The sequence below is a fragment of the Pseudophryne corroboree genome, chromosome 3 (assembly GCF_028390025.1).
Source record: "Pseudophryne corroboree isolate aPseCor3 chromosome 3, aPseCor3.hap2, whole genome shotgun sequence".
NCBI lineage: Eukaryota > Metazoa > Chordata > Amphibia > Anura > Myobatrachidae > Pseudophryne > Pseudophryne corroboree.
Genome location: NC_086446.1, coordinates 488,583,707 through 488,608,391, shown reverse-complemented (window position 1 = coordinate 488,608,391; position 24,685 = coordinate 488,583,707). Strand labels below are relative to the sequence as shown.

Sequence of the window (24,685 nt, the reverse complement as noted above, 5' to 3'; positions counted from 1 at the left end):
AGCAGAACTGCTACTAAATAATTCTTTGCAGTTTCTGAGTAGCTCCAGACCTACTCCTAGATTGCGATCAGCTCAGTCCGATTAGTTCCTGGTTTGACGTCACAAAAACGCCCTGCGTTCGGCCAGCCACTCCCCCGTTTCTCCAGACACTCACGCGTTTTTCCCTGACACGCCTGCGCTTTTTAGCACACTCCCGGAAAACGCTCAGTTACCACCCAGAAACGGACCTTTCCTATCAATCACTCACTGATCAGCAGTGCGACTGAAAAGCGCAGCAGAATCCACAGCAAATCTACTAAGTTTTTAGTTAAATAACTAAGCGCATGCGCCCTGCGTGCCATGCGCATGCGCATTTTGCAACAAATCGCAGCATAGCGAAAATCGTCAACGAGCGAACAACTCGGAATGACCCCCCCATATCCTTGGCTGACTCTTCTAAATATGAAGGCATGCAGCAACCATTTGATAAGCATCTTAACAAAAAAATAAAGGTTTTCTGTTAAGAAAGGACAAGACTAATTAAAATATCCTGTGTAACAAAGAATCAAAATTAATTTTAAGGCATATTTATTTATACAAAAAAATAAAAATAATCAACAAAAAAAGTGATATCTATATATGTAAATGCAAAAGTCCTCACTGTCTGACTGACTGATTCATCACTAATTCCCTTACTTCCCGATATGTTAGGAAGATGTAATGTAACATAGGTATTCTTCAGGTGGGAAATAGGATAACTACATAGTTAGAATTTTAATAAACCTCCCCTAAGGGGATGAAAAGTGGGTTACAAAATGACATCATTACCGATGAGTGGCTTGCGCTGCGTGAACGATAACGCCCAAACGGACAATTAGATTTGGATTGAACCTCTAGTGTGTAGAATTTAATAAACTACAAAAATAGTCCTGTAAGTTTTTACTGTATCTGCTATGGGTGCTCCTCAGGTAGTGCCAATAACCATGGATTAATATTACTTACATTAAGACGTCTCAAATCTACATCTCTATAGATTTACCACTGATTTATAGTTACAACCATGAAAATCAGAAAATCCCATGCAAAGAATGGGTAGAACAGCTAGTACTGTATAAGTGTTTGCATAGAGGACCTGACTAAAGTTAGGAAGCAAATGGAAACTGATCAATTTGTTATTTGGTAAAAACCCTGTTGCACTGGGTCTGGGACTCCAGGTCGACAACAAAAAGGTCGACACGCCTTAGGTCGACGCCAATTGGTCGACATGCCTTATGTCGACATGGACAAAATTTCGACAGGAACAAGGTCGACATGGAAAAAGGTCGACATGAGTTTTTTATGGTGTCGTTTTCTTCGTAGAGTGACCGGGAACCCCAATTAGTGCACCGCGTCCCCTCGCATGGCTCGCTTCGCTCGCCATGCTTCGGGCATGGTGCCTTCGCTCCGCTACCGATTCGCTCGGCACAGATTACCATTCCAATCGTAGTCCATGTAGATCGTTAAGTATGAAAAGGTTCCAAAAAAGAAAAAAATTGTGAAAAAAATCATGTCGACCATTTTCATGTCGACCTTGTTCCTGTCGACCTTTTGTCCATGTCGACCTTTTTGTCCATTTCGACCTAAGGTGTGTCGACCAATTGGCGGCGACCTAAGGTGTGTCGACCTGGAGTCCGGATACCGTTGCACTGCCAGTGGGGGAAGATTTAAAAAGTTCAAAGAAATGTAAAGTTGGGAAGTGGTGTCTCCTAGCTTCATTCTAAATAGTGTAAAAGTAAAACGGTCTAGTAATTGCTCACTACATGGAAAAAAAGAAATAAATGGATTTGCACCCCTTGCATTGCAACATGGTTTGTTCCAGGAGCAAGTTGTTCCTTGTCTTCTTACAAGAAATAGTAAACCCATTTTAAGTTTAATAGAGGCTGACACAACTAATGTGTTCATACACAACTAAATGCAGGCACAGAGCGGAATTCGAATGTTTCCACTGGCAGCCAGTAGATGGCGCCCAAATGGAGTCATTCAACTGTAGCTTTGTTCGGGCACAATGGCTGCATTTTAGCTCACACCCACAGCACTTTTCGCAATCCAGCACTTTAGTTGACTTTAGTTGGGTTTAGCTGCTTTCATCGGCTAAATCCAACCTCTATGGGCACGATTAGTGCAATAAACGGACACAACTGAATATCAGCCCTGCGATCTCCCGTCACTTTAGATGGGAGATCCAGTGAGATAATCAATTGAATACCACCCATAATTTCATCTCCCTGACCCTGTTTCCAATAGCGATCATGCTCTGTGCAAAAATAAGGAGATTTATGGTAGACTTACCACTGTTAAATCTCTTTCTGCGAGGTACACTGGATTCCACAGGGAATAAAATCGGGGTGTAGAGTTGGATCTTGATCCGAGGCACCAACAGGCTAAAAACTTTGACTGTTACCAGGATGCACCGCACCGCCTCCTCTATATAATCCATCCTCCGTGCACAGGAGCTCAGTTTTGTTAACCAGCCCAATGCAGTAGCAGGTAAAGAGACGGTAGATGTTAGTCACATAGAACCACGTTCTCACGACAGGAGAAGGGACCAGCGGCTAATGCCATACAAACCCAAAGAAGCTAAGTGCGTCAGAATGGACACCCTGTGGAATCCAGCGTACCTCGCAGATAAAGATTTAACAATGGTAAGTCTACCATAAATCTCCTTTTCTGCAGCGGGGTACACTCGTATTCCACAGGGAATTACATCGGGGATGTCCTAAAGCAGTTCCTCAAGGGAGGGGACGCACTGCAGCGGGCACAAGAACCCGGTGTCCAAAGGAAGTATCCTGGGAGGCGGAAGTATCAAAGGCATAGAACCTGATGAACGTATTCACTGAGGACCACGTAGTCGCCTTGCACAATTGTTCTGCGGACACGCCACGGTGGGCCGCCCAAGAAGGTCCAACAGACCAAGTAGAATGGGCCTTGATAGCAGCAGGAGCTGGGAGACCAGCCTGCCCATAAGCTTGTGCAATCAACATTCTAATCCATCTGGCCAAGGTTTGCAGCCCAGCCATGTTTGTGAAAACCAAACAGTACGAAGAGGGAATTAGAGCTCCGAACAGGGGTAGTCCTCTCCACATATATACGGAGAGTCCGTACCACATCCAAAGACCTTTCTTTGGAAGACAAACCAGGAGAGATAAAGGCCGGAACCACAATCTCTTGGTTAAGGTGGAACGATGACACCACCTTAGGCAGATAACCATGGCGAGTACGGAGAACTGCTCGGTCACAATGAAATATCAGGAAGGGCGGACAACAGGACAAAGCGCCTAAGTCCGACACCCTCCTAGCAGAGACAATAGCAGACAGGAACTTAATAGTAAGCCATTTCAGGTCCACAGAATCAAGAGGCTCAAAGGGAGACCGTTGCAGGGCGTCAAGGACAACAGACAGATCCCATGGAGCCACAGGAGGGACATAGGGAGGATGTATCTGTAAAACACCATGAGTGAATGTGTGAACGTCAGGATTAGATGCAATTTTTCTCTGAAACCACACCGACAAGGCAAAAATATGAACCTTGAGGGAGACCAGACGAAGGCCTAAGTCCAGGCCCTGTTGCAGAAAAGCCAGAAGCCATGAGGTTCTGAACTTGTAAACATCGTATTTCTTAGCAGCACACCAGGTGAAGTAAGAGTTCCAGACCCTGTAGTAAATTTGAGCCGAAGCAGGTTTACCGGCATCAGCATAGTTTGGATGACCACCTCGGAGAATCCTTTGGCCCTTAGGAGTGACGCTTCAAGAGCCACGTCGTCAAAGCCAGTCTGGCCAGGTCTGGGTAGACACAAGGGCCCTGAACGAGGAGGTCTGGGCGTTGAGGAAGTAGTAGAGGACGTTCCATCGAGAGACCCTGCAGGTCTGAGAACAAATGCCATCTGGGCCACGCTGGAGCGACCAGAAGTAGTATTCCTCCTTCTTGCTTGAACTTCCGCTGAACCCTGGGCAGGAGTGACACCGGAGGGAACACGTATGGCAGAAAAAAAATTCAATGTAATTGCTAGTGCGTCTACGAACGCTACTTGAGGATCCCTTGTCCCTTATCCGAAGACCGGAACTTTGTGATTGTGTCGAGACGCCATCAGGTCTACATCTGGTAGGCCCCACTTGTCCACTAGGAGTTGAAAAACCTCCGGATGAAGGCTCCACTCTCCGGTGTGTACGTCCTGATGACTGAGGAATTCCCAGTTGAGGACATCCGGGAATTAACACTGCCGATATTGCTGGCAGATCGCTCGCCCATTGAAGAATTCTGGACACTTCCGTCATTGCTTGTCAGCTTCAAGTGCCGCCTGGATGATTTATGTACGCCACCGCGGTGGTGTTGTCCGTCTGTACTTGAACAGGCCTGTTCCTTTATAGAGACAGGGCTAGTGTCAACGCATTTATCACTGCCCGCAGATCCAGAATGTTGATGGGGAGGAGAGACTCCTCCTTGGTCCAGCGACCCTGGAGAGAGTGTTGCTTGAACACCGCGCCCCAGCCCCTCAGACTGGCGTCCGTTGTCAGGAGGACCCAGTTGGGAATCCAGAAGGGACGGCCCCTGCTCAACTGTTGATCCAGGAGCCACCAGGACAGAGACAAGCGGACCTCCAGAGTCAGGACCATCATATGAGACCTGATCCGTTGAGGCAGACCGTCCCACTTGGATAGGATTAACCGTTGGAGAGGATGAGAATGGAAATGAGCATACTCCACCATGTCGAAAGTCGACACCATCAGGCTTAGTACGTGCATCGCTGAGTGAATGGATACTTTTGGGCGAAAGAGGAAGTATCTGATCCTGTCCTGAAGCCTCAGGACCTTCTCTGGAGACAGAAACAGCCTCTGGCTGTGCGTATCCGGCAGAGCTCCCAGGTGCACCATGCGCCGATCAGGGACTAGGGAGGACTTTTTCCAATTGACCAGCCACCCGTGGGCTGTGAGGAATTGCACCATCAGCTGGAGATGGCTCAGGAGGACATCTTGGGAGCTTGCCAGGATTAGCAGGTCGTCTAGATACAGCAGAATCCAGATTCCCTTTTGACGGAGATGAGTTGTCATCATGGCCATGACCTTGGTGAAAATCCGAGGGGCCATGGTCAGTCCATACGGCAGAGATCTGAATTGATAATGGAGATTGCCAATAGCAAACTGCAGATATTGCCGATGTGAAATGGCAATAGGAATATGCAAATAAGCATCCTGTATATCCAGGGATACCATGTAGTCCCCAGGTTCCATGGCAAGTACAATGGAGCGGTGTTTCCATACGGAATTTGGAAACTCTCACAAACTTGTTCAGTGACTTGAGGTTGAGAATAGGCCGGAAAGACCCATTGGGTTTCGGTACTAGAAACAGGGTCGAGTAGCTAGCCCTTTTTGAGAGAGAGGCACCGGCACCACCACTCCTGTCTCCAGGAGGGATTGGACAAACAAGAGCTTGTGCCTTCAAAGGGTCCGATGGGATGACCGTTGCGCAGAACCGGCGAGGGGAACGTCTCTTGAAAGAGACCGCGTACCCGTGAGAGATAACTTCCTGCACCCAAGCGTCTGAAGTGGTCCTTAACCAGACCTGGGTGAACTGCAGGAGTTGGCCTCCCACCCTGGGGTCCCCCAGGGGGAAGCCCGCCCCGTCATGCTGTAGGCTTGTCCTGTTTGAAAGCAGGCTGACTGGCAGCGCAGGAGTGTTTAGATTTGGGCTTACCAGCCTTGGAAGTACGTGTCACGAGCCGGGTGACTGGTCGCCTTTTTCTGCCAGTTAGGCGTCTCCTGAGATTGGCTCAGCGTGCCAGGCCCGGGTCATAACTATGTTGTGCTTTTATATTTCATTTTTGTGTCACCTGCAGCGCCGGCTCAGCGGCCTTCTTAGTGATTTCACTTAGCTTAGTATGGCGCTCCTAGCCACGTCGCGGCCGTCACCATCGCATCCGCGATCCTGCCGCATGGAGACTGAGTGTGGCGTCCTCTGTGAACCGCGGCCGCTGCTGTCATCCCTGAGGCCGCTGTGCGTGTGGCGTGGAGTCTTCTGCTGCCGCGGCCTCCACCGCCATCGGTGTTTGGCACATGGTTCTTTCCCCTTCAAACACTGTCATGGGCGCAGCCATGTTGCATAAAGTCACGTTATTCCTTTTGCCAATCCGCTGCGCTGCTGGTGCCTGTGTCAAGTTGTCAGCCAATGCCTGTTCACCAGCGGGTATAAATATCTTGTCCCAGCGCCCAGGAAGTTGTCAGTGCTTCAATTGTCTGTCCAGTGATTCCAGTCTACAGCTCCACTAGAGACTCTCCTGTGTTATATCCTGCAGTACAGCCTGACTTCCCTGTGTCCATACTCTGCGGGGCAGCTTGCTTCTCCTGTGTTAACGCTCTCCGGTGCAGCCTGCTTCTCCTGTGTTAACTCTCTGCGGTGCAGTCTGCAATCCTCGGTGGTGCAGCCTGACTTTCCTGCTACTGCACCCTGTGTTGGCAGAGTATATACTTTGGTTACTAGTAGCTTCTCCAGCGGAACTCTGTTCATTGTTCTCAGTGCTATTCCTGCGATCTCTAGCATCATTCTAATATTCCTTCAACGTTCTCAAGCATAATTAAATACCTTCAACTACTTTCCAAGTTACTGGTCTCAAACCAGTTGGAATCCAGAGACTCTCTTCATCGTTATTGTTTTGTTACACTGTTTCATGACTTTTAATATTTAATAAAACCCTTAAAGTTATCTTCAGTTGTCGTGGTCACGCCTTCGGGCATTGGTGCTGCAGCCTCTGCGCATGTCTAGGATTCCCATCTCACCTCCTAAGTTTAAGTACCCGTCAGCCCCTACAACTGAGGCTTCCCGTTACCAACACCAGCCCTCAGTTGTGACAGTATGAGGCTTGCTCGAGTACCCGTGACCCTTTGATTTACCTGAAGTCCGAAAGGAATGAAAGTATTCGGAGCAGAAGGAGTAGTATTAGGAAGACACGCAGACTTAGCAGAGGCTAAGTCAGTCACGATCTTATTAAGATCTTCTCCAAATAGGATGTCAGCCTTAAAAGGGAGCACCTCCAGGTCTTCTTGGAGTCTAGGTCCACCTTCCAGGACCGCAACCATAGAATCCGGTGAGCCACAATAGACGTAGTGGACGCTTTGAATGCCAGAATACCTGCCTCAGAGGACGCCTGTTCAATATAATGGGAGGCGGTGGTAATATGAGACAGACACTGTTTGGCAATGCCAGAAATATCCTGAGGTAGCTCCTCCTCCAATTCCTGGACCAACGCATTAATAGCTTTTGCAGCCCAGGAGGCCGCAATAGTGGGCCTGTGAATTGCCCCAGTTAGGGAATAAATACACTTCAGGCATCCCTCCACATCCATCCCTCGGATCCTTCAGGGAGGTGACAGGGGTGACAGGCAGAGAAGAGGAAACCACAATCCGGGCGACATGAGTCTCGACTGGCGGTGGAGTTTCCCACTTGTTAGTCAACACTGCAGGGATAGGAAAATGAGCCAACATCTTCTTGGATAGGAAATAACAGGAAAAAGACAAAAGAAAAAAGAATAAAAAGACTTTTTGTTGAGGCACTCTTGAAAAAAATTACAAAGTATAGTCGAAGTGTAAAAAATATTACAATGTTTATTGATATGCATTAAAAATAAGTAACCACATGACTACCAAGAAGTTAGTCAAAAAATAACCAAAGATTTATAGTAATAAAATCACAAAATGCAAAATACGGGATGCACATGTAATGAAAGATTTCTCTCTCAAGACACTCAAAATACAAGTGATCTATCTGACATTTTTTCAGAGATTTTCATACAAATTTCTCAACCATTGTTGATATTTACTACAATTTATGACTCTAGGGAGCACCACTACCAGAGAGATTTTGATTTAATCCATTACTGGAACATTTTCTACTCCATGTTGGTTTGTTTAAAAATTACATATTAAAAATTAAAATAAACTAGTTATTCAAATACTTACCTTAACTCATGGTCAGTGCGGCACTTCCCCCTTTTCTCCGCGAGATCTTCTTGGATAGGGCAAACTTCTTTCCTGGGGAGACCCAAGCCTCTTGACGTATGTCAATTAAAAGGTCAGAGTGAGGAAAAACTACTTTTGCCACTTTCTGACGCTTGAATTTATCAGGCTTTTTTGATGCAGTAGTGGGATCAGCTTCATCATCAATCTGGAGAACCATTTTGATAGCTTCCACAAATTAAGGGACATCAACCTGAGGTACATGCTCCCCATCAGAGTCCGCTGAGTCAGAATCAGTCGGATCAGTATAGGCCCCATCTTCATCAGAAGAAGTATCTGAAAGATGAGTGGATTGAGAGGAGGAAACCACACGCTTAGAGAGCCCCTTAGCCCCAGAGGGCTGAGGAGTAGACTTCTGTTTAACCAAGGATTTATTTAAAAAAAATCTGGTTAGATAGTGTGTCCGCCCAAGGCGGATTAGCTACAGGGAAAAGTTGTGGCTGCAATGGCACAGGTAGTCCAAAAGGGGGCGTAAGACGTGTTACCAAAGTATTTAGCATACAAGAGAAGGCAGCCCAAGGTGGCTCTTGGTTGACCACGAGGGCCACAGGTGGAGTGGGAGATGTAAGGGACCCACCTCCCCAGCAGCAGGTTACCCCCCTGGTAAATCCGTGGGAGCTGCACTGCCTGATGCAGGAGCATCCGCGGAATTCCCGCCCTGTGTGGCAGACATCATGAGGAATGTAGCCGTGGGGCACACAGTACAATATAGCCAAACAATAGGAATACCGTAATCCCCTGCTTTATGTGCTAATAAAAGCAGGACACAAACAGAGAAATGAATAGGTATGGGGTGACTGAAATACACTGAGATGTATAGACTGTGCAGCAATATATATATATATATATATATATATATATATATATATATATATAGAGAGAGAGAGAGAAAAACACAGATTCCCAAGTGCGCTAGTGATGTAATGTAATTACACAATTCTTCCAGCGTTTATTTCATCAGAAAATGTGGACTGGAGGATGTTTAGATCTGGGGACCTGTAACAGACACCCCTCACCAAAAAGTCACCCAAACAAGAGGCCAACAGGCCAATTAATAAAAGGTTATTTTAATAACATATGATTTTTATACACAATATAAAATTATATCAATAAAACACAGCCACAACCAACATGTTTGTAAGATGGATTCTAGATACTCCCTCACCTTTTTCAAGGTGCGAGCTCGAAGGGAGTATCTTCACAAACTAGGGTGCGATTTTCTGACTGACAGTCAGTCAGAAAATCGCACCCTAGTTTGTGAAGATACTCCCTTCGAGTTCGCACCTTGAAAAAGGTGAGGGAGTATCTAGAATCCATCTTACAAACATGTTGGTTGTGGCTGTGTTTTATTGATATAATTTTATATTGTGTATAAAAATCATATGTTATTAAAATAACCTTTTATTAATTGGCCTGTTGGCCTCTTGTTTGGGTGACTTTTTGGTGAGGGGTGTCTGTTACAGGTCCCCAGATCTAAACATCCTCCAGTCCACATTTTCTGATGAAATAAACGCTGGAAGAATTGTGTAATTACATTACATCACTAGCGCACTTGGGAATCTGTGTTTTTCTTTGTATGTTCCTGAGGTCTCCCAACAAAGACCTCTCCCAGTGTGTCGCTCTTGAGTTGGCGCGAGATAAGGATACTTCTGTGTTTTTATATATATATATATATATATATATATATATAATGTGGACCCTGACGCACTTATCCTCAGAATATAGTGATAGCAAAGGTGTGATGCACTTAAAAGGAGAGCACACGCAGCAGCTATATGGCACACTCAGTCACAAACACAATGCAGGAGTAATGTTCACAACAATAATACTGCACTGGACAGACACTTTACATATAATGGCAGATATGCATATGCAGAGAGATATAACACTGCACAGCAATACTGGATGTATATCACAGAATAATTGTATCACCTATTCTGTTAGAAGCATACTTATTTCTTAACGAACGCTTCCTATATGACATGTAGAATACTCAAGTGTCTGTATAAGCAAGGCGCTGTGACAGGCGGCTATACAGAGAAGACAGCAACCAGCTATCCCGTGGAGAAGAGCCCTGAAGTAGAAATGGCGCCTGGTCTCAGCAGGGAGTTGAGTGAGAAAGTGAAAGCAGCTCCAGGGCGGGAACATCTGCGGGAGATGGTGCCCGGAGCTGGTGGGAGCGGCGACAGGTTAGCGCTCTATCTCCCTTTTGCTGGACTTCACCACCGGTATAAACTGAGTCTGTAGAAAAACTAACCTGTGCTCCTATAGGCCTGGTGGATATAGTGGGGTCCCTGAGCCGTACAGTGTCCATGCCAGCCGCGCGGTCCGTCTCCTAGAGACTACGCGGGATCGCGATTTCAACCCTGCGGGTCCCACCTGGGGGACCCTCTTACCTCCTCCCCATGTCCTGCAGCCATGTGATCCTGGAGGTGAGCAGCGCCGTTGTAAGTACCCGGGAACCAGGCTGCGGGAGTATGCGGCGCCACAGAGGGGAGATGATGGAGCCGCAGCACAGCATGTCCTAATGACATAAAAATTCTGGTGCTCAGTCTTCAAAAAGCTTTCTTCTTCTAATTCTTCAGGGCTGCCTAACGCAGCCCTCGCCTGTTAGTGACCTGCTATGCAGGCACCAACTTTAAAGCTGAGCTCCTGTGCGCAGAGGAGGGGTTATATAGAGGAGGCGGTGCAGTGCATCCTGGGAACAGTCAAAGTTTTTAGCCTGTTGGTGCCTCGGATCAAGATCCAACTCTACACCCCGATGTTATTCCCTGTGGAATACCAGTGTACCCCGCTGCAGAAACACACATCTATACAGAGCATTTCTCTTACTAAACAGGCCGGTAATCAGACTTAAGTGTCGGCTTCTTTGCATTGCTCCTCCTTTAATAGAAGAAATTCTGAAACCTGCTGAACACTGAAACATTCACTTAGAAATAGGACAGACTGCATGGCATTTTCACAACATGGATATTTACCTTTCATATTTGGTGGGAAGGCACCGGTAAAAAAGAATGGCTGAAACACTTGCATGGGTCCACCGTGAGCACTGCTGTGTGGCAGATTAGACGGAATGGGTGAAAACATAGTGCAGTTCTGGGAGATAGCCGGCTGGCATACAGGGCCACTCTGTACTGAGGAGAGAGTGCATTCTGATGCGGCCTGCACTTCTCCATTATAAAACAAGGCCGGGAACGTGTCCTCTTTCTTCACTGAGGTAGCTGTGTTTTCCACACTGCTGTTCAGTAGTGGGAAACTTGTAGGTGGTGGCGTGGTGCACGAATTACCATTTTCAGCATATGATGTTGCAGAACTTTCTTGTTTGATGCCAGCTTCTCGACTGTAAGTGTAAGGGAATGGAGGGTTTGCTAGGTAACTTGGAACAAAAGCAAATTCAGGTTCAGATTTAACATCCTCAACTTCTGGTTCTTCAACTGCAAGACAAAATAGATTTCATGTTCAAAGTCAGAGAAAAGACATGAAAAAGCGGACTCTATGGGGGATATTCAATTGTTTGAAAACTCGGGCAGATTTATTAAGCCAGTCAGCTCCTAACTTCCATGATACAGGCTGGGTTTGAAAAATGACAGTTAGGAGCTGACTGGCCAGCATCATTTTGAAAGAAGCCTCACATTATTCATAATGCAGGGAACACAGGGGCAGATGTATTAAGCCTGGAGACGGCATAAGGAAGTGATAAACCAGTGATAAAGGGCAAGGTGATAAACGCACCAGCCAATCAGCTCATGTTAATTTACATTATCAGAGCTAATTGGCTGGTGCCTTTATCACCTTGCACTTATCACTGGTTTATCACGACCTTATGCCTTCTCCAGGTTAATACATCTGCCCCCATGTTCCTTCCACTAACTCTAAGTGGTGTATATATATTAGCAGACGGTTAAACATCTGCGGTTTTCACAAATAGTTTTAAAATGGCGACAGAAATAAATGCTTCACCAGGTTTGCTTAAGATTTATTTATATTACAATTTTAAAACAACCGGGTCAAAGTCGAATTGAGAAATGGGGGTTCCTCAATATAGATTTCCATTGGATGGAGTTATACAATCCATGGGGATCAATCCAGTTATGGTGCCACCAGTTTTGCAGAATTTTGTTTGCAGCCCCATAGGTCTACACACAAAAAATCTGGAATGAGATAGGGCCATGAGAGGAGCAAGTTCAGATGCCATTGTAGATGTTTACAAGCTATCATAATGACAACTTGCTCTCCTTGTGTGCGTGGTTGGGTTAATTTGATTGAGCCTCATTTTGTCATTGTTTCCCAAATCCTAGTGATATTATCCCTCTACTGTAGGAACTTTACAAACGTACCCCCTAAAACTCTCTTTATTTCCTTCTTTGATGTCAGTTGAGCTGCCTTTTCGCCTTTGTTTGTGAAAATATCTTTATCAGCCCCAGACTCTAGCAGATAAGTCACAATGTGAAGATGATTCCTCTTGCACGCCCAGTGGAGACAGGTCCTATGTAAAATATACAAAAATGTTTTAGAACAGAAAGTAATACTTTTAAGAGAATGGAAATATTTTGAATGAGTTGTGTTTAACTGCTGGATGTAACATTTTCATTACTGTTCCTCATTGGAAAATAAAATGTATGATATTGTTGGAATATAGTTGGGATTGCCGGCAACAGCTCCTAGCCCTTGGGCTCTTCCACCCTCATGCTTAAGTATTGTGACTGCTGATGCAGCAACATTTATACACCTTGTCCATGTCCTGTAATGTTCTGTACTGTCAGACACTTATTTTGTTCAAACTGTATCTGTACTTTGCAAGGCACTGCAGACCCTTTGTGGCGCCACATAAATATAGGATAATATTAATAAAAATAACACGTGCAAAGCTTTGATAAGGAATTAAATCACATTTAAAATTAATACATGTTCTATTTATAAGCAACATTTGTAAAAATATTCCACTAAAGCAAAAGGCAAAGGTAGTTCTCTGCAAAAAATTAAGTTTTACTGCATACTTTAAAAGATGTCCCCTACAATTTGTTTTAACCCAACTGTTTTAGCTGACTGAAATGCCAACCTACCGCTACCTTATTTATAAAAAATATAAATAAAACACTTAACACCTGTACACAAAGTGGATGCGTCAATATTCATGCCTATAACTTCGACAGGAAAATGGCTGTGTGTATGGAACAGGTACATATTAAGAGAATTGGGGTGCCCCCAGTGGGCAATAAAGGTTGCTAAAAATACTACCTTGACTTTTATATAACCTTGGGCTAAATGTAATAGCCTCTGAGTTGCCAGAGGTACGGGACTCTGCTGCTTAAAAAAAAACACCAAAAAACCAAAACAAAACAGGTAAATGCGCGCAATCATTTACAAGACAAAACCAGGTTGATTTTGCCTTGTAAATTATTGCTGCTTTAAAAATATGGGCAGATTCGAACAAAGAGGTTATTACTTTTACCCCCTGTTGGGTATATGTATATACAGGGGTATAACCAGAACTTTGTGGGCCCCATAGCAACATGTTGAAGGGGCCCCATCCCAATGCTTCTTGAGAGACACCTTTCCACAGCAGTTACTCTTTTTATGCCCCATAATAATGCCCTAGTTTATTTTCTGAACCATAGAAGTGCTCTAGTTCAATTTATGGACAGGTGTACTTCCCTAGTTTACATGATGTCGCAATGTAGGGCTGCCAGTACACATCATGCCGCAGAGTAACCCAAATTCACATTAACGGGGCAATTTAATCGTTTATGTGCACCCGATGTTCCATCTAATGTGATGTGAAATCTGAGGGCGCTATTCAATAGTTTTCTTTTTTTAATCAAGCTAATCACTCCCTGCAGTGCCAGGTTTAGCGGTGTAAAATGGCTAAACCCAACTAAAGTGCTTGGTGTGACGCCCTTTGGGCGCTTAAACGGGTCACCTTTTGCACATTTCTGCTCTCCAGCACAGGGGCTACGTGCAGAATTGCCGTGGCTGGCAGCTATACGTACCTGAACGAAGCAACAATTGAACTGCTATGTCGGGCGCCCGGCACTGACAGCTGAATTTCTCCCTATGACACAGAGTCTGTGATTTCATTGTTTAATGGGCGCCCGCCTGGCAGCAATTTGTTTGTGCTGCCATATGGGTGTGCATGCTGCCGGCGCTGACATTTCTGCTTGCAGCCCCCCTAGCTGCGAGCAGAAAGATGTGAGAATTGTCCTGTTTGGGTGCCCAAACAGGACATTTTGCATTGTAGGCAGCACTTTGGTAGGGTTTAGCCATTTTGCACAGCTAAACCCTGCAGGCCAGGACGCAATAAGCATGATACAACAATTAGTGCCTAAAATATTGCAAACCACCTTGCCCAGTGAGAGGGTGGGTCTAAGAGTACCGCTGTACCGGGCCACACTGTTGTAGGAGCCCCCAGCGGGTCCCACAGACAGATCAAGTCTCTCACCGCTACCTGCGCTTCTGCATGTTCCCCAAAGCACAGGCCCATCTAAGAAAAGCTCGCTGAAGCATTATTGTGCTGGCTGGAGCAGATACACGTTGGCCACGATTATCCTCTCCCCCATCACACAGTGCAACCGCGATCACGTGCCGCAGCTGTATTCAGGGCACAAACAGAAATTCAGAGGAAGCCCTGCAGCTGGCAAATATTCAGTAGCTGCTCAACCCTGAGATCAGCAGCAGCACAGAGGATTGGACCAATCAGAGAGTGTTCTCCCCAAAGGACTTTACAGAGCCTGGAAAACAGACTGTAGTGCAGAGAAATGTCAGTGAGCTACTGTGCCTGGTCTGTGATGTCAGTGTGTATGAGGGACAGCTAGCTGGAGGGATGCTGTGGGGACCTGGGTATAGGGGGCTCCTAAAAAAAATATTTAAAAAATGGGTGTACCGGGGCCCATGATTTCTGTTGCCGGCCCTGCATACCACCCCATCTAAAGTGTTGGGGAAAATGCAATTTATGCCGCCCATTAAACAATTTAAATCGTCGCCACAGTGTCCCCAGTTCATATTATGCCACATTACAGTGCCCCAGTTCTTATTATGTAACATTAGTGCCCTCCACATTACAATGAGCAGATCAGATTATAACACATTACAGTGACCTCCAGTTCAAATGATGCCACATTACAGTGCCCCTTACCATTACAACATCCACCACACACAACTCTCAGTGAAAATGTAATGTCACACAATTCAGGCTGGGCAATGGATCAGACCCAATTGCTTAGCAGGCAAAGCTGGGAAATTGGTATATAACTTTATAACGTGTGTCCAGACTCCCCTAGGCCTCTAGTCCCCATAGTAATTGCACCCCATGTGGAATAATAAGAACTGAAGGGTAATGTAATGCGTCATTCTGATCTGCTCATTGTAATATGGAGGACACTATAAATTAAATAGTAAGAACTGAAGCATTGTAATGTGGTACAATAAGAAATGGAGACACTGTATTGTGGCATAATATGAACTGGGGACACTGTATTGCATTATGTGTACTGGCAGCCCTACAATGTGACTAGGGAGCATCGATGGATCATTACATAAACTAGAACACTACTATGGAGCATAATATTAATTAGGTCACTTCTATGATACAGAAAATGAACTAGGGCACTGTTATGGGGCATAAAATTAGTAAATGCTGCGGAGAGGTGTCTCAAGAAGCATGTTGCTATGGAGACCACTACGTTCTGGTTACGCCCCTGTAACAAGGTATTGTAAATGCTATATTTTCATCTAATGTAAAGACTTTTCTATATAAACAAAACCACAGGGCCTAATTCAGACCTGATCGCAGCAGCAAATTTGTTAGCTAATGGGCAAAACCATGTGTACTGCAGGGGGGCGGGCAGATGTAACATGTGCAGAGAGCGTTAGATTTGGGTGGGGTGTGTTCAAACTGAAATCTAAACTGCAGTGTAATAATAAAGCAGCCAGTATTTACCCTGCACAGAAACAATGTAACACACCCAAATCTAATGGGCCCTACACACTGGCAGATCCGCCGCCGAGCTACCCGACGGCAGATAAGGCCGACGGGTGACCCGGCGGTGGGGGGGCAGTGACGGGGGAGTGAAGTTTCTTCACTCCCCCTGTCACCCGGTTCCATAGCAGTGCAGGCAAATATGGATGAGATCATCCATATTGGCCTGCATGCACAAGCGACGGGGCACCAGCGATGAATGAGCGCAGGGCCGCGCATCGTTCATCGCTGGTGCCTCCACACTGAAAGATATGAACGGTATCTCGTTCATTAATGAACGAGATCGTTCATATCTTTCAGTATTCTCGCCCAGTGTGTAGGGCCCAAAACTCTCTCTGAAAATGTTAAATCTGCCCCACCTGCAGTGCACTTGGTTTTGCCCACTAACTAACATATTTGCTGCTGCGATCAGGTATGAATTAGGTCCACAGTCAGGGTCAATTTAATGCCTCTTGTTTTTATTAATACTTTTTTTTTTGAGAAAGATACACAAAAGTGTAATTGCTCATGCAATACATAAATAATAAGAATTTACTTACCGATAATTCTATTTCTCGGAGTCCGTAGTGGATGCTGGGGTTCCTGAAAGGACCATGGGGAATAGCGGCTCCGCAGGAGACAGGGCACAAAAGTAAAGCTTTTACAGGTCAGGTGGTGTGTACTGGCTCCTCCCCCTATGACCCTCCTCCAGACTCCAGTTAGGTACCGTGCCCGGACGAGCGTACACAATAAGGGAGGATTTTGAATCCCGGGTAAGACTCATACCAGCCACACCAATCACACCGTACAACTTGTGATCTAAACCCAGTTAACAGTATGATAACAGAGGAGCCTCTGAAAGATGGCTTCCTAAACAATAACCCGAATTAGTTAACAATAACTATGTACAAGTATTGCAGATAATCCGCACTTGGGATGGGCGCCCAGCATCCACTACGGACTCCGAGAAATAGAATTATCGGTAAGTAAATTCTTATTTTCTCTATCGTCCTAAGTGGATGCTGGGGTTCCTGAAAGGACCATGGGGATTATACCAAAGCTCCCAAACGGGCGGGAGAGTGCGGATGACTCTGCAGCACCGAATGAGAGAACTCCAGGTCCTCCTTTGCCAGGGTATCAAATTTGTAAAAATTTACAAACGTGTTCTCCCCTGACCACGTAGCTGCTCGGCAGAGTTGTAATGCCGAGACCCCTCGGGCAGCCGCCCAAGATGAGCCCACCTTCCTTGCGGAATGGGCCTTAACAGATTTAGGCTGTGGCAGGCCTGCCACAGAATGTACAAGTTGAATTTTGTTACAAATCCAACGAGCAATCGACTGCTTAGAAGCAGGTGCACCCAACTTGTTGGGTGCATACAGTATAAACAGCGAGTCAGATTTTCTGACTCCAGCCGTCCTTTAAATGTATATTTTTAAGGCTCTGACAACGTCCAACAACTTGGAGTCCTTCAAGTCGTCTGTAGCCGCAGGCACTACAATAGGCTGGTTCAGGTGAAACGCTGATACCACCTTAGGGAGAAAATGCGGACGCGTCCGCAGCTCTGCCCTATGTCGAATGGAAAATTAAATAAGGGCTTTTATAAAACAAAGCCGCCAGTTCAGATACTCTCCCGGCCGAAGCCAGGGCCAGTAACATAGTCACTTTCCATGTGAGATATTTCAAATCCACATTCTTTAGTGGTTCAAACCAATTGGATTTGAGGAAATCTAAAACTACATTTAGATCCCACGGTGCCACCTTAGGCACCCCAGGAGGCTGTATAAGCAGTACTCCTTTGATAAAAATCTGGACCTCAGGGACTGAGGCCAATTCTTTTTGGAAGAATATTGATAGGGCCGAAATTTGAACCTTAATAGATCCCAATTTGAGACCCATAGACAATCCTGATTGCAGGAAATGTAGGAAAACGACCCAGTTGAAATTCCTCCATCGGAGCACTCCGCTGCTCGCACCACGCAACCTATTTTCGCCAAATACGGCGATAATGCTTCGCGGTGACTTCCTTCCTTGCCTTTATCAAGGTAGGAATGACTTCTTCTGGAATGCCTTTTCCTTTTAGGATCTGGCATTCAAACGCCATGCCGTCAAACGCAGCCGCGGTAAGTCTTGAAAAAGACAAGGACCCTGCTGAAGCAGGTCCCTTCTCAGAAGTAGAGGCCACGGATCGTCCGTGACCATCTCTTGAAGTTCCGGGTACCAAGTCCTTCTTGGCCAATCCGGAGACACTAGTCTTACTCCTCTTTGCCGTATAATCCTCAATACCTTTGGTATGAGAGGCAGAGGAGGAAACACATATACGGACTGGTACACCCAAGGTGTTACCAACGCGTCCACAGCTATTGCCTGCGGATCTCTTGACCTGGCGCAATAACTGTCCAGTGTCTTGTTGAGGCGAGACGCCATCATGTCCACCATTGGTTTTACCCAACGGTTTAATAGCATGTGGAAAACTTCTGGATGAAGTACCCACTCTCCCGGGTGAAGGTCGTGTCTGCTGAGGAAGTCTGCTTCCCAGTTGTCCACGCCCGGGATGAATACTGCTGACAGTGCTATCACGTGATTCTCCGCCCAGCGAAGGATCCTGGCAGCTTCTGCCATTCTGTTTCTTGTGCCGCCCTGTCTGTTTACATGGGCGACTGCCGTGATGTTGTCCGACTGGATCAACACCGGTCTTCCTTGAAGCAGAGGTTCCGCCTGGCTTAGAGCATTGTAGATTGCTCTTAGTTCCAGAATGCTTATGTGAAGAGACTTTTTCAGGCTCGACCACACTCCCTGGAAATTTCTTCCCTGTGTGACTGCTCCCCAGCCTCTCAGGCTGGCATCCGTGGTCACCAGGATCCAATCCTGCATGCCGAATCTGCGGCCCTCCAATAGATGAGCCTCCTGCAACCACCACAGAAGGGATACCCTTGTCCTCGGCGACAGGGTTATCCGCAGGTGCATCTGAAGATGCGACCCTGACCATTTGTCCAACAGATCCCTTTGCATGGAATCTGCCGAAAGGGATTGCTTCGTAAGAAGCTACCATTTTTTCCCAGGACTCTTGTGCATTGATGTACAGACACCTTTCCTGGTTTTAGGAGGTTCCTGACCAGGTCAGATAACTCCTTGGCTTTTTCTTTGGGAAGAAAAACCTTTTTCTGAACTGTGTCCAGAATCATCCCTAGGAACAGCAGACGAGTTGTCGGCATTAATTGGGATTTTGGAATATTCAGAATCCATCCGTGCTGCTTTAGCACCTCTTGAGATAGTGCTAAACCCATCTCTAGCTGTTCTCTGGACCTTGTCCTTATTAGGAGATCGTCCAAGTATGGGATAATTAATACGCCTTTTCTTCGAAGAAGAAATATTATCTAGGCCATTACCTTTGTAAAGACCCGAGGTGCCGTGGACAAACCAAACGGCAGCGTCTGAAACTGATAGTGACAGTTTTGTACAACGAACCTGAGGTACCCCTGGTGTGAGGGGTAATTGGAACGTGGAGATACGCATCCTTGATGTCCAAGGATACCATAAAGTCCCCTTCTTCCAGGTTCGCTATCACTGCTCTGAGTGACTCCATCTTGAACTTGAACTTCTTTATGTACAGGTTCAAGGACTTCAGATTTAGAATAGGCCTTACCGAGCCATCCGGCTTCGGTACCACAAAAAGAGTGGAATAATACCCCTTCCCTTGTTGTAGAAGAGGTACCTTGACTATCACCTGCTGAGAATACAGCTTGTGAATGGCTTCCAAAACCGTCTCCCTTTCTGAGGGGGATGTTGGTAAAGCCGACTTCAGGAAACGGCGAGGTGGCTCTGTCTCTAATTTCAACCTGTACCCCTGAGATATTATCTGCAGGATCCAGGGATTTACCTGCGAGTGAGCCCACTGCGCGCTGTAATTTTTGAGACGACCGCCTACCGCCCCCAAGTCAGCTTGCGAAGCCCCAGCGTCATGCTGAGGCTTTTGTAGAAGCCGGGGAGGGCTTCTGTTCCTGGGAAGGAGCTGCCTGTTGCTGTCTCTTCCCTCGTCCTCTGCCTCGTGGCAGATATGAATAGCCCTTTGCTCTCTTATTTTTAAAGGAACGAAAAGGCTGCGGTTGAAAAGTCGGTGCCTTTTTTCTGTTGGGGAGTGACTTGAGGTAGAAAGGTGGATTTCCCGGCCGTAGCCGTGGCCACCAAATCCGATAGACCGACCCCAAATAACTCCTCTACGCATCGCCTGTCCACTGTCGTGTCCATAAAGCTCTTCTGGCCGAAATGGACATAGCACTTACCCGTGATGCCAGTGTGCAGATATCTCTCTGTGCATCACGCATATAAAGAAATGCATCCTTTATTTGTTCTAACGACAGTAAAATATTGTCCCCGTCCAGGGTATCAATATTTTCGATCAGGGACTCTGACCAAACTACCCCAGCACTGCACATCCAGGCAGTCGCAATAGCTGGTGATAGTATAACACCTGCATGTGTGTATATACCTTTTTGGATATTTTCCATCCTCCTATCTGATGGATCTTTAAGTGCGGCCGTCTCAGGAGAGGGTAACGCCACTTGTTTTGATAAGCGTGTTAGCGCTTTGTCCACCCTAGGAGGTGTTTCCCAGCGCTCCCTAACCTCTGGCGGGAAAGGGTATAAAGCCAATAACTTCTTTGAAATTAGCAGTTTTTTATCGGGGCACCCCACGCTTCATCACACACGTCATTTAATTCTTCTGATTCGGTAAAAACTACTGGTAGTTTTTTCACACCCCACATAATACCCTGTTTAGTGGTACCTGTAGTATCAGCTAAATGTAACATCTCCTTTATTGCCAAAATCATATAACGTGTGGCCCTACTGGAAAATACGGTTGATTCGTCACCTTCACCACCGGAATCAGTGCCTGTGTCTGGGTCTGTGTCGACCGACTGAGGCAAGGGGCGTTTTACAGCCCCTGACGGTGTTTGAGGCGCCTGGACAGGCACTAATTGAGTGTCCGGCCGCCTCATGTCGGCAAACGACTGCTTAAGCGAGTTGACGCTATCCCGTAATTCCACAAATAAAGGCATCCATTCTGGTGTCGACCCCCTAGGAGGTGACATCCTCATATTTGGCAATTGCTCCGCCTCCACACCAATAACGTCCTCATACATGTCGACACACACGTACCGACACACAGCAGACACACAGGGAATGCTCTATACGAAGACAGGACCCACTAGCCCTTTGGGGAGACAGAGGGAGAGTCTGCCAGCACACACCAAAAAGCGCTATATATGACAGGGATAGCCTTATGATTAAGTGCTCCCTTATAGCTGCTTTTATATTGATATATTGCCATTTATTTTGCCCCCCCTCTCTGTTATACCCTGTTTCTGTAGTGCAGTGCAGGGGAGAGACCTGGGAGCCTTCCTGACCAGCGGAGCTGTGACAGAAAATGGCGCCGTGTGCTGAGGAGATAGGCCCCGCCCCTTTTCCGGCGGGCTCGTCTCCCGCTATTTAGTACATTTAGGCAGGGGTAAATATCTCCATATAGCCTCTGGGGCTATATGTGAGGTATTTTAAGCCTTTTTAAAGGTTTTCATTTGCCTCCCAGGGCGCCCCCCTCCCAGCGCCCTGCACCCTCAGTGACTGCCGTGTGAAGTGTGCTGAGAGGAAAATGGCGCACAGCTGCAGTGCTGTGCGCTACCTTAAGAAGACTGCAGGAGTCTTCAGCCGCCGATTCTGGACCTCTTCTTGCTTCAGCATCTGTGAGGGGGCCGGCGGCGTGGCTCCGGTGACCATCCAGGCTGTACCTGTGATCGTCCCTCTGGAGCTTCATGTCCAGTAGCCAAGAAGCCAATCCATCCTGCACGCAGGTGAGTTCACTTCTTCTCCCCTCTGTCCCTCGTTGCAGTGATCCTGTTGCCAGCAGGAATCACTGTAAAATAAAAAACCTAAGCTAAACTCTCTAAGCAGCTCTTTATGAGAGCCACCTAGAATTGCACCCTTCTCGGCCGGGCACAAAAATCTAACTGGAGTCTGGAGGAGGGTCATAGGGGGAGGAGCCAGTACACACCACCTGACCTGTAAAAGCTTTACTTTTGTGCCCTGTCTCCTGCGGAGCCGCTATTCCCCATGGTCCTTTCAGGAACCCCAGCATCCACTTAGGACGATAGAGAAATATTAATGAAATGATTAGTTAATATTAAAGATATTAAGATTTACAATTCTTTTGGGAAGAAGACAAAAAAGAAAAAAGAAAAAGGTCTATGCAAATATCAAATTGATTTAGCCCAAGCTCATTAAGCACAATATATTTAGCATTTACCGGCATAACATGTACATAGTGATATGAAGCTAGCAAGTTCACAGTGAACACAGGTTCTTCCTTTACTGAGAAATTTAATGGCACAGAGAGAAAAAATTACTTATATTAATTAAATATATACTATATATACACATGGCCATTGTTTTCAGGATTATTTCCATCACCAGGAATCCTCTTTGCAGGTTGGTCACTAAAGCCATAACATGTTGCTAAAAATGTCAACATATTTAAACAATATTTCAGGAGCAGCATGTTGAAAAGCCTTGGCATGTAGTCACGGGTGGTATTCATGTGACCGCCGGTCAGCTGACCGACAGTCACATGACCTCCTCCACCAGCCCGACGGCTCTCTATCCCGATGGTCGGCATGCCGACCAACAGGGACTATTTCCACTCGTGGGTGTCCACGACACCCATAGAGTGGGAATAGAACCGTCGCCACCGAGCCCGCAGCGTGGCGAGCCCGCAAGGGGCTTGCTGCACTCGCCCCTCCCCGCCGGGATCCCGGCGTCGGTAAGCTGACCGGCGGTCTCCTGACCGCCGGTCAGCAGTACTACACCCGTAGTCACAGTGTAACTCTTATACCCCTTTCACACAGAAACTGAAATTATCAAGTGAAGCAGTTCTACCCAGTAATTTCACCAAAAACACGGGTCCTTTTTCTGTGTGAAAGGGTCAACCTAGGATGAAATTCCCGGGACTTCGACCCTGGAATTTACAACCTGGTTGACCCTTTCACAAAGACGAAATACCTGTGTTGATCCGCAAATAACCGGGTAGAAATTCTGGACCCGGTAATTTGTTTCTCTGTGTGAAAGGGGAGTTCAGACAGAGCCCGGCAACATGACCCGGCACTGAAATGCCATGTAATTGCCGGAGTTTCTGTCTGAAAGTGCTATAAATGGAGAAGTAAAATCTCCACCATGTGATGTACACAGAATTTTATAGTAATTGGTTAGACGCATCTTAATATTCCTTTTCAATAAATTAAAACATTTAAGGAATAATTCAATTGTTTCTGTGCGCCTTCTCATCCGTCTAAACTGACATGGCGTGGCAAGGAAAAAATTGTTTGGGCACCCAAAAACACTTTCTAGCGCCCTATCAGAGCAACAGTTGAATAGTTCGTCGGGCGCCCAAAAACGAATGACTTTCCCGCTAAAACCTAAAAATAAGAATGCATTGAAATTATTATATATAAAACAGAGAAATGTTATTGGGCTGAATACGGAAAGAGACAAATGTATAAAGCCTTTTACTGCCCTGAAAATGTATAGATAGGATCTGCGAATCACAGTAGGCGTATTAGATTAGAGATACGTACCACATAAAGACCCAGATATATCAAGCCTTGGAGAGTGATCCATTGCACGGTAAGTACCAATCAGCTCCTGTCATTTTTCAAACACAGCCTATAACATGACAGTTAGGAGCTGATTGGTTGGTACTTTATCACCATGCAATTTATCACTCTCCAAGGCTTGATAAATCTGGGCCAAAGTTTCAGTTTTTTTGTAGACTTACCATCCATTGATTTCATTCTGAGAGTTTATATCCACCCCAGAATTCAGCAGCTCCTGCACTTCTTCCAGGTCCCCCAAAGCAGATGCTTCCCTCAGTCTTTCTTCCATGGATAGATGGGTATAACGATCATATATTAGCTAATATCCAAAACTGGTCATCCAGTAAAAATGTTTTGGAAGTACTTAAAATATCTCCAAAAATAAAGCATTCATATTAACTGCAAATAATCCTATTTAATAAAGATCCAAAAATTCCATTCCATATACAAATCTGCTCTGGTTAGCTACATTAACTTAATAGCACAGATAAAGAAGTATATTGTATGGTAGAGTGCTCAGCTCAGCCTAGTAAAGGATCATCGTCTCAGAAAGCTGGCCCGGGCTGGTGATTTGGATAAAATATTATTACATCGAAATACTAAAAAAATACACATAGCAGCTCTGAGCGTCCCCTTGACGAAGCAATCCGGGATATAGTTTATATCAAACACTAATGTGATATTTTGTATCTTCTCTGCAAGTCTCAGAACACTTTCCTGGGGGGCGGTGTTTAATGTGACACCCGCGGAAAAGCACTTTGGTTCCGGGGTAAATTGTTTCTGTCACTATAGCCATTCCGGAGTGCAAGTATGTTTTTTTTTTTTTGCTTTTATACAGAGGCATTTTACAGTTTCAGTGTGAATTTGCAGGTTTCTGGGGTTAAGTGTACTTAATATTGTATGTAACTTTATATTGGGATGGAATTTAATTTAAGGATTAATAATCTGGCTATTTGGTTTAAAAGGTGAACGTGTTTATTTCCATATAATTTACAATAGCATGTTGATATGTTAATATGCTGAGGTTATATATTAATATGTTAATATACTGCAGCATTTATTTTGTACAG

At 45.8% G+C, this 24,685-nt stretch overlaps 1 protein-coding gene across 2 annotated transcripts in view; it reads right to left on the bottom strand.

The window, feature by feature from the left end:
• The window catches only part of ANKRD40 (ankyrin repeat domain 40), a 141,597-nt gene extending 117,223 nt beyond the window's left edge, over positions 1 to 24,374 (bottom strand). The window contains exons 1-3 of one of the 2 annotated variants that reach the window (XM_063960915.1): positions 23,798 to 24,374; positions 12,360 to 12,508; positions 11,001 to 11,456 (exon numbers count right to left, since the gene is read on the bottom strand). In XM_063960915.1, coding sequence (XP_063816985.1) covers positions 11,001 to 11,456; positions 12,360 to 12,508; positions 23,798 to 23,904 — 712 coding nt within the window. In that variant the 5' untranslated portion in view covers positions 23,905 to 24,374. The remainder of the gene's footprint in view (positions 1 to 11,000; positions 11,457 to 12,359; positions 12,509 to 23,797) is intronic. The other variant, XM_063960914.1, reaches the window with a different exon arrangement.
• Between the last annotated feature and the right edge of the window lie 311 nt (positions 24,375 to 24,685).